This window comes from Aplidium turbinatum, chromosome 6 (assembly GCF_918807975.1).
Source record: "Aplidium turbinatum chromosome 6, kaAplTurb1.1, whole genome shotgun sequence".
NCBI classification, from domain to species: Eukaryota; Metazoa; Chordata; class Ascidiacea; order Aplousobranchia; family Polyclinidae; genus Aplidium; species Aplidium turbinatum.
In genome coordinates this window covers 25,710,076-25,729,323 of record NC_137477.1, presented here as the reverse complement: position 1 = coordinate 25,729,323, position 19,248 = coordinate 25,710,076, and the positions used below count along the sequence as shown (strand labels likewise).

Here is a 19,248-nt window from a genome sequence, read left to right as displayed (position 1 = left end):
CCATATTTTCTGAAATTGTGTTATATTTAACTTTTAACGCATCGAAAATAGCCTGTGTTGTCGGATTCTTTCCAGTTGATTAATTATTGTGAGATTACATTTGTGTATACATTGGCATAGCACAGTTTGACGTCGATTCTAATTTCTATGCTAAATGGGTTCACTTGTTTGTAAACGTATTTCTTTGTGTCAATTTCTTGAAAATTTGTTGTATTGTGAAATATTCAGCATTAACGTTAACGAACAGCCTTTTTATGCAACTGTAACGTTTTTACATTCAGCATCAGGAATAGCCTTTTTCCTAATCTATCGCTTCAAATGGAAGAACTTCGCATTATTTCTCAAATTCAGCAATAATAGCTCAGCTACGCGAACATTCCTTTGGGTCACGTATTAATGGATAGAATTGTTCAGCAGTTTAGAAATAGATTACTGCATTTGTTAACTGAGCTATTGAAATGAACTCTTGATCGTAATTTAAGAAAGGTCATGTTAGATTTTCTGGAGTATTTGTTAATTATGATCCTGTTTGAATAAGTCGTGATATAGTGCTTAGGCGTATCACCTTGTAAATGAATTCTGGAAAAAGGTTTGTCAAATGTCAACAAATGAGAATTTTGTTAATCAAACCGTACAACCAGTGTTCTTTATTTAGAGCAGTGATTCAGTAAATCTTAATAATTACCAACTAAAATTCTACAATGGACTTAAAAGATTATAAATTTGATCCTGCCTTCCCTTTGCCAAAATGCCGTGAAGCATGTAATTATGTTATTAGCAGTGATGTACGCGCATACAAAAAATATTGACGCCGTCAGCGCAACCGCAAACGTTCGAAAAACTATACGCCGCATGCGTTAACGCAACTTGTAAAAAAAGTTGGCGGCGTCAGCGTTAGCGCATACTCTAGCGCAAACTCATTTTGTTTGCTAGGTGTCAAACATTCACACGGTATAAACCACTTGAAACAACACACTTTTCAAGCCACTTCGCGATTTCTCGTTACAATAAATTATCTTTTTGGCTAAAAGGCACATCTGGCATTGAAAATATAAGTTTTTGCCTTTCGAAGAAGAGAGCTTAAAATACTTTTCCATGATTGTAGGGCCATGGATTTGTATTATCATGCTCCATTTCACTTGGAGATTAGTATTACCGTAAGTTATTCCCTGAATACAATAGTGTAGTGTAAGAAACTGTACCATATGCCTATCAAGAAAATTCTAGTATTATACTAACTGTCGCTCCTAGTAATATACTAACTGTCGCTCCCTAAAAATCCATTATAAAAAACACTATTTTTAAAATGATTCCGTTTGAATAAGACTAATGTTGCTTGTAATGCCATAATTCTCTGAGTAAGCTCTATGCTTTTTTTTGATAAGATTTTTAAAAAGTGGGTTAATGGAAGACAAAACTGCCAGACACAAGCAAGTTTAGATTCTGAACTGCACAACTCTTTGTTATTAGCATTCAGGGATAGTTAGCATTACTAGTGTTATTAGCAGTATAGGCTACTCAAAAGCCTCTCACAATTGGCCCCTGGATGCATGTTTTGCTAAACTGCTCATCAAGTTACAAAACATATAGGCTATAATTACATACTTACGCAACAGAATGTATAAATTGTCAAGTAAAAATTACCTTAGCTTGATAGCCTACTGTATGTAGGCCTACACATTACTACGCTACATAGCCTACAACAAGAATGACCGGCAAAGGCAAAGTAATGTACTACATATAACATACAGAGTACAACATCATGCAAGCAATCACGGTCGGAGACCAAATATTTGAGTTTGTTTAGATACATAGGCTGCACTGCTCATTGCCTGAGAAGTTTCTGATTTGCCCCAAAATGCAAGACTTAACTAATATAAATTAAAGTGCTCACAATTGCTTACAAACGCCTTCAACACTGCTTGACTAAAAAAAATTCACACTACGAAGCCAAGTCATTGTTTACATTTTACATGGAGCGACATTACCAACCTACCTACTTGCTTGCTTACATTACATTCCTGTTCTGACCCGTAATTTCGCAGTAGGCCTAAGTTGTTTTAACTAATTCTTTCTTTTTTTCTGCAAGACTTCAGTCTCTACGTGGGACTCTAGCGTCAAAGGCAGTAGTGCGATATACAAACAAACTCCAGCTGACTGAACAATAGATGACACAGTGACACAACACTAGAACAATGGGCAATTGCAAGACGTCAACATTTCGCAGTTTGACAAAAAAAATAAATTGCAAACAACAACTAAGACATTAAAAAGTATGCGTTGACGCTATGCGCTAAAAAACCGCGAAAACTTTACGGCGCATCCTCAAGCGCAAACTATCCAAAAAAATGTGGCCGCAAGCGTTAGCGCAAACAAAAAGTCTACGCCGCATGTATGCGGCGTAGAATTTGCGGCGCATACGTACATCTCTGGTTATTAGTAGAGGACGAATTAAAACTGTCGAGGCCAACTATCCGAAAGTTAAAGGTAGAAAATTTCGCTCACAATGGTTTGATGACTACCTCTGGCTGGAGTATTCAAAAGCTAAGGATGCAGCATTTTGCTTTCCCTGTCGAGTGTTCAACAGCTTGGTATGTTATAGTCCTGTTAAGTGTTAATATTATTTAAAGTTTATTAAACTGCAATTATGCTCCACCGTGTTAAATGATTATTTGTTCTTAATATTTCTTCTTCCTATCCACGAGGATTTCATGCACAATTGTATAAATTGTAAGACCTGCATCCCCGCGAGGAAGATTGTACATTTTTTACATCGATTCAACGCCCTACAACGTTGAATCGATGTAAAAAGCAGCAGAATTAGCTGGCTGGGGTTTGTGTTTTAATAATTATTTTTACTATAAGTGAAGCTTGTTTTTACGTCTAATAAACGAAGAAACATGTAGACTTTAACTGTAGCCTATTGTTCCGTCATACTGCATTTTTGACATCTTAATAAGAAATACAAGAATTGTTCGCTAACTTTGTGTTTTAAACTTATCATTTGACATTGTGCATTCTCCTGATTAAATCTTCGTGGAAAGGAAAAAGAAATATTAAGAATAAAAAACAATATGCAGAGCATTTATTGCAGTTGAACTATGCCTGGTGGCCGTCACAGTAAATTTGTTCTATTAACTTTTATTGGCCTCAATGCTCGCAATGTCATAAGGCTACGCATGTGGCCGCCTCTGTGTTTGATATATCTACAATGTCTTGACATCTGTGTAAGCATGGAAAAACGTTTTCACAGCGTTTCAGTGCAGTATTTGATAATTTTTCTATCAACTGACAGACAAGTCCAAATCATGAGGTATATTTTACTAACAGACTGTTGGAAAATCAGAAAGTGCATTTGTAAAAAATGGTTTTTCAAACTGGAAAAAAGCTACGCAGAATTTCGCTAGCCATGCTAGCTGCAAGTCCCATGCGGAATCAAACTGTGATTGGATATCTTGGAAGGCTTCAAACCGCGTTGATGTTCTTTTGGATAAGCAAAAAGCAGAACAACTCAGTTATCATGAAGAAATGGTATGTTTAATATTAATTATGTAATTATTGATATCATTATTTACTTGTTAGTTTTCATTGTCAATTTACATGCGAGTGGCAAACATTCCATGCAAGTCCGTGGTAAGCGTGCATAATAGGCTATACTCCATGCAAATGAAAGGTAGCCTAAACACTAGATGCTACTATTTCTAACGATGTCACTGTGTTGCAGGTAAACAAAAACAGACATGTCTTGGGTCGTATAGTTTCATTAACAAGTTTGTTGGGAAAACTGTCACTACCTTTTCGTGGCCATAGCGACGACCTTGCGGCGGAAAATAAAGGATTGTTTCGAGAAATTTTAGAATTCGCTGCTGAAGGCGATGTGCTTCTTTCTGAACATCTCGCAAGTGCACCAGGTAATTTTGCACAAACTTTCTCAATATTTAAAATACATCATAATCGTATGTGGGTCTTTAATGTAGCCTACCACTGACAGCATAAAATGAGATACGAATATTGAAATAACGGCTAAACAGCCTATTGCAAATTTTTTACTAAAGTATTATTGATAATAAATATAATAGCCTAACATTTTTTCTCATGTTAAAGGTATTAATAAAATTTAGCAATGCTCCCCTTCAAAAAATGAAACATGCAGATGCATTGACTGACTCAGCTCTCTCTATATGTACTTGGCCAGATATCAAGGGTGTTTGTGCTTAATTGACCAAAATTTTTTGTGCAGGCAATTGCTCCTACTTGAGCCACCAGACACAAAATGAGATGATAGAGTTGGTGTCAAACGCTATAACTGCAGAAGTAGTCCGTCAAATCAAAGATGCTGAATTTTTCTGCATAATGGCTGATGAAACTATGGATTGTGCACATGACGAGCAGCTTTCCCTTATTGTGCGTTATGTTTACAATGGTACCGTTGAAGAACGATTGCTCGCGATGATTAAAGTCGACGACACATGTGCTGCTACTCTGTTTATGATCATAAAGAAGACACTTGAGAATCATGGTTTGGATGTGTCCAAAATTAGAGGGCAATGTTACGATGGCGCGGCAAATGTGAGTGGAAAACACAAGGGTCTTCAAGCGCGGATTCAAGAGTTATCTCCATCGGCGCTATTTGTGCACTGTTATGCACATTGTTTGAATTTAGTGCTGGTGCAGAGTGTCTCCGACAATATCATTGCAAGAAATTTTTTTGGACAAGTTCAAAATCTTTATGTGTTTTTGGAAACTTGCTCTATGCGCCACGAACTGTTCCAAAGAATGCAAAAATTACATTGCAGTGGGCAGGTAAAAACACTGAAAAAGCTGTCCGACACGAGGTGGGCATGCCGTATCGATTCTATATGTGTTATAGACAGCACACTTCCTGCTATCCTTTCCACTCTTGATGAAATTTTAATAAATGGGAAAAAAAGTGCTATATGCAGCCAGGCACGAGGACTTCGTCACTGCATCGACTTTGAATTTGTGCTGTCCTTAAAAGTAAGAAAAATGATTTCTTATATTTTGGTTAGTATTCGTATACGCGTGATCTATTAACTATACTTTCGAAAAGGAAAACTTTTCAGAAAAGTAGCTTTAAATGTTCGTCGAATTCAATGGACCTTACCTTTAACATTGGCTATTTGTGCATTTCAGGTGTTCAAATGCCTTCTTTCTTTAACCAAAGGAGTGTCAGATAAACTCCAAAGCAAAACGTTGGATGTAGTATCTGGCTTTGATCGAGTGGAAGACCTGCTTGCAACAGTCAAAACTCTTCGCAATGACGAGAAGTTTGAGGAATTTTTCAAGGAAGCCGCAGCAGTGTGCCAGGAGTATACCATTAGCGGTTTTCCGATCGATGCTGACAGCTGGGGTAGCCCACGAAAGAGAAAAACTCCAAATCGACTTGACGAAAATTCTCACACTGTCGCTAACCTTACTGGAAAAGATCGCTTCCGCGTGCAATTTTACTTTCAGGTTTGTGATAGTTTCATAGAAGTCGACATGTAATGTAGCACACGTTCCGCTCAAGTACATTTGATATTTTGTAGGCTACTCCGAAATTACTCTGCGAATCTGCTCTCACTTCTTTGTATTCACCATGCCTTTTTATATTTCAGGTTCTTGATATCATGCAGCAAACGATAATATCACGATTTAATCAGCCAAGTTCATTTGTGCTGCGCGGTCTAGGATATTTAGCTCCAAGACGATTGCGGACGAAAGATGCTATAGCCCACATTATGAAGGCAGCCGAGTGGTATCGTGACGACCTCAATCTGTACGATCTCAAATTGCAACTGCTACTACTGCAAAACGCTAGTTTTTTAGACCCAGATGCAACATTGATAGACCTATACTGCATAATTCGTGGCGAGGTTAATTGCTACAGCAATGTTGTGATTCTAATTAAACTGGCGCTTTCGTTGCCCGTCACTTCATGCTCAGCTGAAAGATCGTTTTCAAAACTGAAAATTGTTAAATCGCGACTTAGAACCACCATGATTCAAGATCGCTTAAACAATCTGATAATAATGTCATCAGAATCAGACCTACGTGAAAAGCTAGATTTGAATATGTTGATAGAAAAATTTGCCTCGGCTAGTGCAAGGCGAATGATGCTATATTAAAGTAACGTTTACGTTCTATTTGTGAAATTACTAATTGACGTTGTTAGTTGTAACGTAGTTGTCAGTCAGCTTGTCATTTTTGAAAAGAAGTTCTTTCCCATTGCCAGTATATGCAGTGCACTATTAATAATGCTTCTAAAATTTACCCTCAATTAAGTATTCAGTTATTCCCACTTTTCTCACGCTAACTTTTACCAAAAATGTGAGTAAATATTACAAAAAATTGAGTAATATTTACTCAAAAGTACAGGTAAAATGTAGCCTACCACGAGAAAAGTGGAAATATCTGAAAACCAATGGTAAAAAAAATTTACTACAGATTTTAACGGTGCAGCCTGTTCTCTTTTGTTATGTGAATTGACGCAAGAAGAAAGTTGTGTACAAATATTACTCCTCAAGTTTGAAGTTGTGAAGAATGAATATGTATTTCGAGTTACCGGTATGACAGATTATCCACTGCGTTAGATAGACGCTTAGCAGTGTTGAACGGAATGCGATTTTAAAATTATTTTACATTTCTAGAGAGTCAAGGTAAATTACGATACTGCCAACTTAGTTTAGTGCAAATGAAATTGAAACTATAGGTACTATGTAGGCTATAACCCATGCAAGAGAACTTAACTGTTACAAGCACCTAGCATCAAGTCAATTTATTTTGTTTCAATAGATCAGACATGTCAAAAATGTGTGACCTTCATCATCATCATTATCAGCCATTGTTGTTCCACTGCAGGATGAAGGCCTTCCCCATATCTTTATAATTTTGTCTGTCTTTGCAAGTTTGTGTCCAGTGTTTGTCGAATTGGTAAAGTTCGTCCCGCCATCTTGTTTTCTGTTTCCCTCTTTTGCGTTTATTGTCAAGCGGTACCCAGTCAGTAGCTCTTGTCCATCTGTTGTCAGTTGTTCGCATGATATGTCCTGCCCAATTCCACTTTAAACTTTTTATTGTTTGAACGATCTCTTTGATTTGTGTTTGTTGTCGTATCCATTTGGCTGGTTTCCTGTCTATCTATGTAATGCCTAAGAGTGCTTTTTAGGTTTATTTTAGGAGTAGCCTACTTTTTAGGTAGGCTATATTGCAGTAGAAAGCAAGAGAAATTAAATAGTATATCACTGTCCAGCAGTAATATTTTGCCCCTCCAATGTTGAAGGTCTGGCGGCGCCACTGAATATATCCAGCTGCGATCACCAGCGCTGTAAGTCTTGTTTGCAATTCCCGATGTTTATTTTAACGAAGTGTTAATCCGAAGTGCTAATTTACATCGGCTGGCAATATTGTCGTTTTTATATCGACTGGCAATATTGTTAAATAGGAGAACTAGGTTAGTTGACATCCGTGGGTAAAACACGTGTCTTCATAGTTGAGAACGCTGTGGGTTAGTGACTTCACACCCTCAATGGTGACATCATAACGGAATAAATGGTCAGGTTTTATGAAAGGCGGTATGCAGTTGAAACAATGTACTGAGCTGTAAGCAGTTAAAACAATTTAGAGTCGTTAGATGGTCCCGCAATACCGGATTACAATCCCGATAAAGCATTTAATGCGTGGTACAACGATTCTATTGCAGGACGTCGCCCAGACTTCAACAACGCCAAGTGATCATTTTAACATTGTTGCAAGTTTAATGCTATTTACTTGTGCTATCGTTATTGTATTTGGCCTCCAAGCACGCAGATTTGGCCGCCGAAAAGGAGCTCTCGGTAGGCCACGATGGCTGCCGGAAAAAAAACACGAGTTTTAAGGCCTGAGATAGCTGGATAGCACGGTAGATAGCCTAATTTAGTAGGCCTATGATTTGTGGCTATACTAGTTTTGTTAACTGTTCTTGTAGGTCATACCAATGTATGACGACTACGTGAAATTTGGCAACGAGAGTGAGAGAGCATTTGAACTTAGCTAATTTTAATAAAAACAATGCAATTAAAAATCATATTTGAAACTGTCAATTGTGTTCAAACAATAAATCCTCATTGGAGTCCTTCGAAATTGTTTGTAAGTGTTTGTCCGAGTTCAAAACCAAGATTCACAAGGCATTGATTATCAAATCTTTCAACCCAGGGCTCAACAGGCAATTATTTGCTAGCAGAGCCTCCTATCTTTTTACAGTTTTTGATTGAATTGTCACATTTTGTGCTTCTCGTATTTTTGCTTTGTTTGTGCCACTATCTCGTGCTGTGCTTCTGTCCATGATAATCTGCTTGAATCCTTTTCTGAACAATTAATTAATTTTACCTCTCAAATACTTGATCCGTTGTGCTGCGTAGTTTTTCGGTTATCCTTGCGTGTGAGCTAGTTAAGCAAGTTTCTCAAATGTTTAGATTTGACTATATCTTGGCTGTGACAGTGTATGATTCTAGCCAAAAACGTTGGCTTATTGTTTTTTGTTTTTATAATGTTAAATGTAGTGTTGTTGCTGAGTTATGTCTGTTTATGGTTTAAAAAAGTTACCTCTCTACCCAAACTGTATTTTTAAAATGAAGTCATTAAATGGTTTTATCTTTACTGTCTTCTTGGTCCATCTGTTGTGATATCATTATCAGTCAAATGTAAGAATTTATGCAGCAAGTCAAATCTTCTTCCACTCATCACTTTGTGAAAAAAGATAGAAGCAATACTTTCATGAGTAGAAAAATACATGGAATTTGCCACTTTTTTAGAATCAATGTCCTGCTTTGTCCTCAATGTCCTGCCTGCAATGTACTGTTTAGAATCAAATAAACAGACCAATGAACACTTTCATTTCACTTGTACTCGTGTCATACCAGTTATGTACCTGTGATTGTGATGACAGAGTTTCTATATATATTTTTGTTATGAAATTCATTAGCAAATTTGTTTGTTTCAGTATATATATAACAAGATAAGTAATGACTTCACCAAAATATTCCACTGGGTTTTCTTTTATACTATATATAAATTTTACACCATGGTATGCACTAAAAGTGAATGGATTTCTTTCTTTACTACTTGTTGTCCAGGTATTTGGCAATGCAATATCGTCATCACTATCAGGTGATACGATCTTTCATCAGAATCGCTGGAGGATTTGAGCTAGAACTTTTAAATCCAATGTATCATCAAAATCTTCTAACAACACCTCAATTTCATCATAGGAGAGACACTGCCTCTTTTTTGCACTCATTATGTTATTGAATGAGTGCAGTACAGTATATATATATATCAGCCCTCGAAATTAGCTTCCATCTACAAAGGCAAAAACATTGCCGTCGCCAAATCAACAAACCTTGGGTTGCGGCGGCAATTGCCATATGCTTTAATCAAAAAAATTTTTTTGCGCTTCTTTTTCATCGTGTGTCACACGGCGGTAGCCCAGAGCATCACGCAGTTCATGCACGCTATTTTATACGCTGACAATGCTCTTGTGAACTGTAAAAAGTTTGCAACGTGATAAATACTGGCTTAATTGTTACGCAAAAGTTATTCTTTCATCGAATGCTTGTTTTTGACCGGTGTCGTTGCGAATACAAAAAGTGGTACAAAATTGGATAAATGGTTCTTTGGCAGTAAAGAAAAGTAATGCTTTCGATCATATGGCATCACGCGTTCATGAACGGGCAGTTTTGCGTCTTCAAGTATTCCAGTGACGACGCGACAACCTCATCCTCCGATGATTCCGATTCTGACTAGTTCTTTATCTAACAGACTTTGTGTTGCTCACAGTATCCTAATTGTGCCGAAATTATGTTAGCTGTACGTGTACTAGGGTGGAGTGAAAAAAATTTTTTTTTTCAAATCAAAAAATCAGATTAACCAAAAGTGGCGTATGGACCTAAAACCAACTTCTGAGAAGATTTTGGGTTTGCGCCACCTACACCCAGGTGGCCCATAATTTTTAAAGGTCATCCGAGGGTCAAATTTCATGAAAATCCCATAACTTGGAAACTGGTTAAGCTAGAATGTTGGTTTTTGGCTTAAAATTTCCAGAAGGTCTATGTTTATATATGTTCTAATGCAACTTTTGTCTCTATTTTAACCACATAAGCTGATAATAATAAAAAATGACGTTTTAGTTTGAAAGCTATATAACGTGAAGAAGTGAAAATGCTATATTTGAACTATTTGCACCCATAGTTATGTGTTAAGACATAATAGGTAAAAACTGACTAAGTAGCCTACTGCTTAAAATACTTTCTAACTAGTTAGTACAAAGGATATGCAAGCAACAATCATGGATATGTGACAAAAAAACTCTATCCCAAAAATAAGTAGCAAAGACTCATATGCAATAATGTTACAATGTTATATGACATTAAGTTTCAAAATTTACATCTTTTGTTTCCATGAAATTGATAAGAAACTACTTACAATCAGGGTCGCATTATAAAAATTATCATGTGTTGAAAAAATATTGAAAACCTTCAACCTGAAAACATCAGAACTATCAAAATCAGAAAAAATATATTTCGACTCTGATCCATTGCAAATTTGGGCAAGGCTGACTGGGCTTTGGTAAAGACCCTGCCAACCTTAATCCACCACTGTTTGCAATGAGTGTTACAGAAACCATGACATCAACTCATTTATAATTACACATATCCAATAGCAACACACAGCCATGATGGAATGGGCAATGAGGAAAAGAGGTATACCGGAGGTATTAGTGAGAGCTGTGATGTCTATGTATGAGGATGCAAGAACAAAAGTGAGAGTTGGATCAAATTATTCAAACGAGTTTTCTGTGAAGGTTGGTGTACACCAGGGATCAGTTTTGTCATCTCTGATATTTGCTATTGTGGTTGACGTTGTAACTGAAGGAGTGAGGGAGGGCTTATTGAGTGAAATTTTGTATGCAGACGACCTGGTCTTGACAAGTAATAGTATGGAGGGAATGGAGAGAAAGTTTGAGAAATAGAAAGAAGCATTTGAAACCAAGGGTATGAAGGTGAATCTTGAAAAAACGAAAGTGATGGTGAGTGGTGCAGAAGGAACAGTTGTTGAGAGCAAAGTAGATCCCTGTGGAATATGTGGCAAGAGAGTGATGAGAAATTCAATGCAATGCAAGGAATGTGGAAAGTGGGTACATGCAAGATGTGCTAATGTCAAGAGAGCCGCAACAAGATTGGCGAAGTGTTTTGTTTGTGGGAAATGCAGTAAAGGAAGGAATGAAGTGGAAGGCCATGATGATGAGTTCTGCCATGGCATCGAAACAGTGACAGACTTCTGTTATCTGGGTGATCGGATAAATGGAAGTGGTGGATCTGAAGCAGCGGTGACAACAAGGGCAAGATTGGGCTGGGCAAAGTTCAGAGAATGTGGGGAAATGTTGCATGGCAGAAAATTTTCACTAAGGATGAAAGAAAAAGTATATCGGAGCTGTGTGCGGCCTGCAATGCTATATGGTAGCGAGACATGCCCAGCAAACATCATAGCATTAGGCCAATACTGGCCCAATATCAGCTTGTATAGGCAACTTGTATTGGCACGGTACTGGCGTCAATACCGGCCCCGTATATTCTTGCACCCGGGCAACAACTTGGGCCGATACAGTCTTTGTACGGGGTAGCCGTATGCTGCCTGTACACAGCCAGCATTGGTCCAATACATTTAACTTGTATTGGCACTGTACTGGCGTCAATACCGGCCCCGTATATTCTTGCACCCTGGCAACGTCTTGGGCCGATACAGTCTTTGTACGGGGTAGCCGTATGCTGCCTGTACACAGCCAGAATTGGTCCAATACATTTAACTTGTATTGGCACTGTACTGGCGTCAATACCGGCCCCGTATATTCTTGCACCCTGGCAACGTCTTGGGCCGATACAGTCTTTGTACGGGTAGCCGTATGCTGCCTGTACACAGCCAGCATTGGTCCAATACATTTAACTTGTATTGGCACTGTACTGGCGCCAATGCCGGCCCCGTATATTCTTGCACCCTGGCAACGTCTTGGGCCGATACAGTCTTTGTACGGGTAACCGTATGCTGCCTGTACACAGCCAGCATTGGTCCAATACATTTAACTTGTATTGGCACTGTACTAGTGCCAATACCGGCCCCGTATATTCTTGCACCCTGGCAACGTCTTGGGCCGATACAGTCTTTTTACGGGTAACCGTATGCTGCCTGTACACAGCCAGCATTGGCCCAATACATTTAACTTGTATTGGCACTGTACTGGCGCCAATACCGGCCCCATATATTCTTGCACCCTGGCAACGTCTTGGGCCGATACAGTCTTTGTACGGGTAACCGTATGCTGCCTGTACACAGCCAGCATTGGTCCAATACATTTAACTTGTATTGGCACTGTACTAGTGCCAATACCGGCCCCGTATATTCTTGCACCCTGGCAACGTCTTGGGCCGATACAGTCTTTTTACGGGTAACCGTATGCTGCCTGTACACAGCCAGCATTGGCCCAATACATTTAACTTGTATTGGCACTGTACTGGCGCCAATACCGGCCCCGTATATTCTTGCATCCTGGCAACGTCTTGGGCCGATACAGTCTTTGTACGGGTAACCGTATGCTGCCTGTACACAGCCAGCATTGGCCCAATACATTTAACTTGTATCGGCACTGTACTGGCGTCAATACTGGCCCTGTACATTCGTGCACCCTGGTAACGCCTTGGGCCGATACAGTCTTTGTACGGGTAACCGTATGCTCACTATGCTGCCTGTACACAGCCAATACTGGCCCAATGTAGCTTTTCTACGGGTAGCCGTATGGTGCCTGTACATAGTCAGTATTGGCCCAATGCACTTAAATTTGTAATGGCACTATACCGATATCGATACGGCCCCGTACATTCGTGCACCTGGTTAACGCGTTGGGCCCATACAGTCTTTGTACCGGTGCCTGTAGACAGCCAACACTGGCCCAATACGGTGTTTGTACGGGTGACCGCATGTTGCCTGTACTGGCTCAATGTCCTCAACCTGTATTTGCACTGTAGGCTACTGGCGTCAATACCGGCTCCGTACATTCTTGCACCTGGTTAGCGCGTTGGGCCAATACAGTTTTTGTACGGGTGACCTATGGTGCCTGTACACGGATAATCTGCCACTACCTTAACTGTATAGAAACTATCGCGCCGCTCTGATGTGATTCTATGGTACAACACCAATAGGCTACTGATGAGTATCGCTCGATAACTGAAACTGTTCTTCTGACGTTCTGGAATAGCATAATGTCTTTAGGAATTCTTTTGACAGGTTTTGCAACACAACTTATTTACCACTTGCAACTTTTATTGGAATCAAAACAATTAACTGTTGACAGCCTCAGCTCTAACTCGGTGTCTTCTTCCGCCTTGGCGATCACGCCAATTTCTCATCCAGGTGCTGGCTGCCTTCTCTATCTCTTTTTCGGTAGCTGTAGTCAGCACCGGGTTTTGTAGAACCGCTCCTAAAACAAGGATTAAAATGTTGTCAAGAAAAGATAACTGTAACATCAAAATATGGTACGAGCATATTACATAACCAATAACCATTCAAACAACAAGGGCCAACAGAAAATTTGAAATGGAGGTCCAATTAAGTGATTCTTGAAGGGTTTTTGACGCTGATTCCGCAAATGTGATTATTTTTTCTACAGCACACCAGGTTTCAGAGATATTTGAGTTTTTGTTGTTTAAATATGACCTATTTATGACCTATTTATCGATATTGACTTTTAAATATGACCTATTTATGACCTATTTATGACCTATTTATCGATATTGACTTTTAAATATGACCTATTTATGACCTATTTATGACCTATTTATCGATGGAAATGCGACGCAATTTTACTTAATAGTGACAATTTTGATCTCAAGCTTGCACAACGCGGATTTCTCAATAAATTACGATTACCAGCTGCATTTTAGAAACGTATTTTTTATGACTAAAATACGTAAAACTACCTAAAATATCAAAGTGTAAAATTTTTCAAAACCAAATGTGGTGAAGAAAAAACGAGCGCAGATTCGGAATCAGCGCAGAAACTTTATTTAGAAAAGGCTACTTGTATCTCTGATTACAAAACTTAGTTAAAATTTGTTGACCAGTGAAATTAATCTAGCCTACGCCTAAGCAGTAAACAATTTGATAAATAAGCTAGGTATCACTATGCTGTACCAGTTACCTGTTGTGGAGACAACTATTTTATTATGCACAACATACGCGCTGACTTCCGGGGGGGGGGGGGGGGCGGCGCCCAACGTAAACTCATGACAAAAATGGTTATTACTAGGGCAACCAAAAGTCAATAAAGTCAAAAATTTTCTGCTTTGTTCAAAGTTTATAAAACGTCCACAAACTAAATTTCAGGCTGACACAAAGAGAGGTTTCAAAGTTATTAAGTAAAAACAAGTCAAAATTCATGGTTAGGTCAAAATCTTCTTTTAACGTAGTTTTTCTTCTCTCTATTGATATTTTATTAAAGCTACACAGATACTGATTTTTTGTTGCTATTCTGACGTAATTATCGATTTGTTGCAATTTCTGAGGTAATAATCTTGTTTCGCCACTACTGACGATTGAATATTAGCCATTAGCCAACTACCCTGCTGTTGATGAATTGGTTGCCAGGGTTAAAGTAGTGACCATTAAAAACAGGTCAAAAAGAGCTAGATTTACTTCCATTGACCAACCTCCACAGCCAAATGTAACTAGATGGGCCCTTGGTTGAAAGCTGCTTTTTATTATTGAAGAAGTCTACTAAAAGTAAGAAATATTGTGTAAGGCTTCCATGATGGTGTCTTGCTGCGGCGTGCTCAAGATGCTATAAAAGCTGCCAATTTAGCTACTCACCTTGAAGAAATAGAGGAGCAGTACAGTGCACTGTTTGATTTAATTCAGAAGATGGAAGACAGCCGATACACCATTCAAGAAGCTTACCAGAAAATGAGGTCCCTTAACTTTGGTGTTGATAGCTGCCAAATTGGAAAATATATTCAAGCAAGAATCTCAAGGAATGACATCAAGTGCATTGTGAAAATGGGACGAGATGATACTTCATCACATTTTTATAGCCTGCTGAGGAACTCCCAAGCAACTTCTGTATCAGTAGAGAGAAGCTTCTCTATTTTAGGAAAAATTTTGGCGAGAGACAGGAACTTCAAAGGCGATAATGTGAAACGTTACTTGATGTTGAAGTATAATAGTGCAGAAACCTCTCAGTAATTTTGGGATGTTTAAAGACACTCCTTATTTATCTTTTGCAGTTTTTCGAGTGACTTTCATTACGTTTCGTTAGCTGTGGTGTCGTTGAGTCTTCCACATTTTTCTCATATTTCATTCGAAAAAGAAAATATCCTTACCTAACGATTTGATTTCTAATATACTTTGTATTTCACGTTTGAGTTGCAAACGCAGAAAGTTATTGGTCAAAATTTGTAAATTATAAAGTCAAAATTTCAAGTTTTTAGGTCAAAAAATTGGTTGCCCTAGTTATTACAAATGGTGTTTCAAAGATAAAACACTTTGCGAAAGAGATTTTGATCATTTAAACCAGGGGTCACCAAACTACGGCCCGCGGGCCGGAACCGGCCCGCGAACTAATTTCATCCGGCCCGTCAAGTGCTGCAGAAATAACAGCTGCACGACAACTGTTAAGGAAAAAAGTTACCAAACTTTTTGTAAAGGACTGACGTTGCTGTTGAGCAACACGCAACCTGCTAATGATTCTGTTTTTATCATTAGGCCACCACAAATGGGGACAGCCTAGGCCAAATTTGGAAAGATGTAATGTTTTTTCAAGAACACGATGCCCTGTAGTGTATCACAGCAGGGGATAAATTTTCCAGCAACTTTTCGATTTTCATCACAACTTTGCTATTCCACCGCTGACTTTGTTATTTATTGTGCTCAATTCAAGTCAATGGAGATTCTAAATAGTTGTATATCTTTTCGCAATTTACAACCGGCCCGCAGCTGTTAATCTCGCAGCAATCCGGCCCTCAAAGAAAAAAGTTTGGTGACCCCTGGTTTAAACGGACTTAAAGAATGCCGAAAGCGAAAAGTAGCCTACGTTGCTCTTGCCCGCAAAACAGCAGCTGATCGCATGACTTTCTCATATGGGGGCCGCTAAGGTTTGACGTCGACTTCAACGATCATGGAATGTTACGTAATAAGGACGATTATATCCTACACGCAAAAATAAAAAAATCGATCTCTTAAAACAGCTCTTTCCGCTGTTTTGTCTCGTGAGCTTTGCATATTGCTCAACAAGTGCATAAAGTTTAGAATTGACAATAAATCATTAAATTTGAAAATTAAGTTCGAATCACAGCGAATAAACGTATTCAAAACTTTTAATTCGGCCGACACCATTTCAAACTCCGTAATCTACGTCGGCAATGATTTTGCAGCAGTAAAAATGTGTTCATTTTGAAAACTGCGAGCTGGAGACAACAGCTTGTCCCGTGTATAAGTTGAAGCTGTGTTGAGGTGAAAATCACAAGCGAATATCTCGACCTATACTCGGGTATACGGTATTCGATAAAAGACTATTAAGACTTTCGATAAAAAACAGAAGAGAAAACACTTCGTCTTTGTTAGCGCTTTGAAAGTAAGTAATTAGCAAAACGAACGAAACGAGGTTAATAAAACTGATTGCGGGTTTCCACTCTGCTGGAAATCACGATTTTTAGCGTTTTATTTCGATGACTTCGCTGTCTTGATCGTTGTTATTCACTCGCACGAAAAGGAAATGAATCGGCTTGTTTTCCAACTGTTCCAATTATGAGCTAACAATATCAAAATTTTACAACTAGGCGTACTGCATGCGTAAAACTAATCGGTTCAAGCAGCGGTTCTAATAAATTCGGTTTGCGATTTAGGTGTCATTATAAACAAGACAATGAGCTTAATCAAAGACTATTTTAATTGAGTAAAATAGCGTTATGGTTATGACGTCATCGCCTTTCTCGCCCCCCAAGATTTTTTGAAAAGTGGGCGCCTATGATTGCACAATTTGACTTTCTCACATACCATTACAGTTTTTTGTGTCTTCATACTTTATACCATGAGAATAAAGTTCGAAAATTATTTCACTATTTCTTTATGTTTTTGCGGTGTGTGTTTTTGGTGTTAGATTTCATCTTAAAGTTTAATATGGAAGCTAAATCTTTGAGCGCTAGATTACTTACTTTTTATGACATCCACAATGTTTTTCAAAGAACATAGCGCCTTTTTTTGTGGCAAACTAAAATCTCCCCTCCATCCACTCTTTCCCGACCAATTATATTTGTCACACAGTGGATTGAAAATGATGCTCTCCATCACTCGCCAGCTGCATTCCTTCACTGACGAGCCACCCACCACAGAAAGGCGAGATATCTGAAACATAAAATACTCAGAAACGAAATATTACGCACCGATAATTTGCTTACTGAACAATATTTACAGACACTGGGTTGCGACAGTAATTATCTTGATATGTACATTGTACATTACATACCAATGATGATGGAACACCCTCCGACTCCGAAAGTGTATGTGTCTGTGGTTACGTTTGTGACCTTGAGTGAATCTAATTGTTTTTATCATTGTGGTATTGTAATAATGCTAGAATACACATACGGTTGAAAATGGGATCTAGGAAGTCAACTAAAAGTCTTCAATGCGACATTAATTAGAAAAAAATTTGAGTGCAAGATAGATGGGAAACGATTTGGCAAATACAAAAGATGAAATTCGCGAGACATATTTTGAAAGGATCGGCAGGACAACTACATCAATTGGTTATTGAAGGTATGGTGGAAGGAAATAGGTGCAAGGGAAGAAGGAGACGAACTGGGGGAGATAATGTAAAACACTGGGCTGACTTGTCAAGCATTGAAAAAGCAAAAAGAGTAGCGGAAAAACGTGACTTGTGGAAAGAATTGTCTGCCAACTTTCTACTCGGAGACGGCACATGATAATGATGGTGAATGCAACATCGGGTGAATAAAAAACATTGAAATCAATTGTAAAACTTGAATCTACCAAAAGTTTATTCCTAAATGTATTCCTTTAAAATACCCTAGCGGCCTTCCTAAGCATTGCCATAAAGCACCTTCTTAAAAAGCTCTTGGTTACCGCTTCACTGCTTGGTGAGCGTAATGTACCAACAACCGTTTACCAATCAGTTGGAATATTAATTATAAGAAGTAGGTATTACCAAGGCCGGAAGTTCCGGACGGAGTTGCAATTTTCTAGCCGGAACTTCCGGCCTAAATGTTGCCTCCGTGCATCACTACTTACCAATGCATTTTTTATACCCGTATTAACGAGAAGACCTTCTAAATGCTCCAATTCCTCCACAGTTTTGGATGAAATTGGAATTCCATCTGGAAGCTCTGTTACCATGGAATTGGATGCGTTATTCGACCGCAATATTTTGCGCAGCAATTTCTTCATTTCCACCATCTCCTTGGACTGAGATGTTAACTGCACCTTTATTTCAGCTAGTTCTTGGATAACGTCATCTGAGTTTGTAAAAAGTTTTGTCAGTCCTAGGCTGCAGATGTTGCAGTGACTTTTCATTAACCATGCCAAGGATTGGCCACAATTGATGCATCGAACTTTTAAACAAGGGTAGTCCATCAATGTTTACATTAATAAAAATTTCATCTGATAATTGCAAGCTGGAATTACAAATAAGTTCTTTACAAATGTTCTTTTCAACACCAACATGATAATAAGATCCGCCAGCAATACTTTCAATTCCAGTCACTTTAGATGTGGACAAAATAGTTCTTGGGTCTTTCGGTATATTTGGGTGAAATTTTTGCAATATATCCAACAGTTTGCCTAAAGCATTGCAAGTTATTGAGCATTCTACTGCCCATATTTCTAAAACTAGAGGCAAATCGTATTCATTAAAATCGCCTTTTTGTTGTTTGCGGAAGCATCAATATTAAGACTTTTAGAGGAGCTATTCGAAGAAATCAAATCGAACTCATTTTGCGATTGAACTCATTTTGCATTTTTAAATTTGCAAGCTGGCGTGCGGACGTTTCTAGAAAGCAGTGGTAGCGCTCACGCGACTGTGCCTTTAACCCACGTCAGTTAGCTTGTTCGTTTTTCTGAATACGCGATTACTCAAGGCAAAGCAGCATGTCAGAAGTTGAAGCAAAGCTTGATACTATTCTGTACAGCTTGAACAATCTAACATCCAAATTT

At 38.5% G+C, this 19,248-nt stretch overlaps 2 protein-coding genes across 2 annotated transcripts; one reads left to right on the top strand and one right to left on the bottom strand.

Moving 5' to 3' along the window:
* Positions 1-3,149: 3,149 nt before the first annotated feature.
* LOC145772287 (zinc finger MYM-type protein 1-like) lies at positions 3,150-7,047 on the top strand. Its single transcript, XM_082584156.1, has 5 exons — positions 3,150-3,531; positions 3,725-3,911; positions 4,241-4,998; positions 5,155-5,475; positions 5,619-7,047. The coding sequence occupies exons 1-5, from the start codon at positions 3,529-3,531 to the stop codon at positions 6,126-6,128; spliced, it is 1,779 nt and encodes a 592-aa protein (XP_082440282.1). The 5' UTR covers positions 3,150-3,528; the 3' UTR covers positions 6,129-7,047.
* Positions 7,048-13,364: 6,317 nt separating this feature from the next.
* On the bottom strand, positions 13,365-18,547 carry LOC145772549 (uncharacterized). Its single transcript, XM_082584411.1, has 3 exons — positions 18,328-18,547; positions 17,232-17,421; positions 13,365-13,504 (listed from the first exon to the last, which is right to left on the bottom strand). The coding sequence occupies exons 1-3, from the start codon at positions 18,490-18,492 to the stop codon at positions 13,365-13,367; spliced, it is 495 nt and encodes a 164-aa protein (XP_082440537.1). The 5' UTR covers positions 18,493-18,547.
* Between the last annotated feature and the right edge of the window lie 701 nt (positions 18,548-19,248).

Excerpts from the sequence above, each read along its gene's own strand:
- LOC145772287 (XM_082584156.1), top strand. Across the intron at positions 4,999-5,154 it reads AATTTGTGCTGTCCTTAAAA|GTGTTCAAATGCCTTCTTTC; the intron begins GTAAGAAAAATG and ends TGTGCATTTCAG. Across the intron at positions 5,476-5,618 it reads GCGTGCAATTTTACTTTCAG|GTTCTTGATATCATGCAGCA; the intron begins GTTTGTGATAGT and ends TTTATATTTCAG.
- LOC145772549 (XM_082584411.1), bottom strand. The coding sequence starts at position 18,492 with ATGGTGGAAATGAAGAAATTGCTGCGCAAAATATTGCGGTCGAATAAC. Across the intron at positions 17,422-18,327 it reads CGGGTATAAAAAATGCATTG|ATATCTCGCCTTTCTGTGGT; the intron begins GTAAGTAGTGAT and ends TTTATGTTTCAG. Across the intron at positions 13,505-17,231 it reads CATTGTGGATGTCATAAAAA|GAGCGGTTCTACAAAACCCG; the intron begins GTAAGTAATCTA and ends TCCTTGTTTTAG.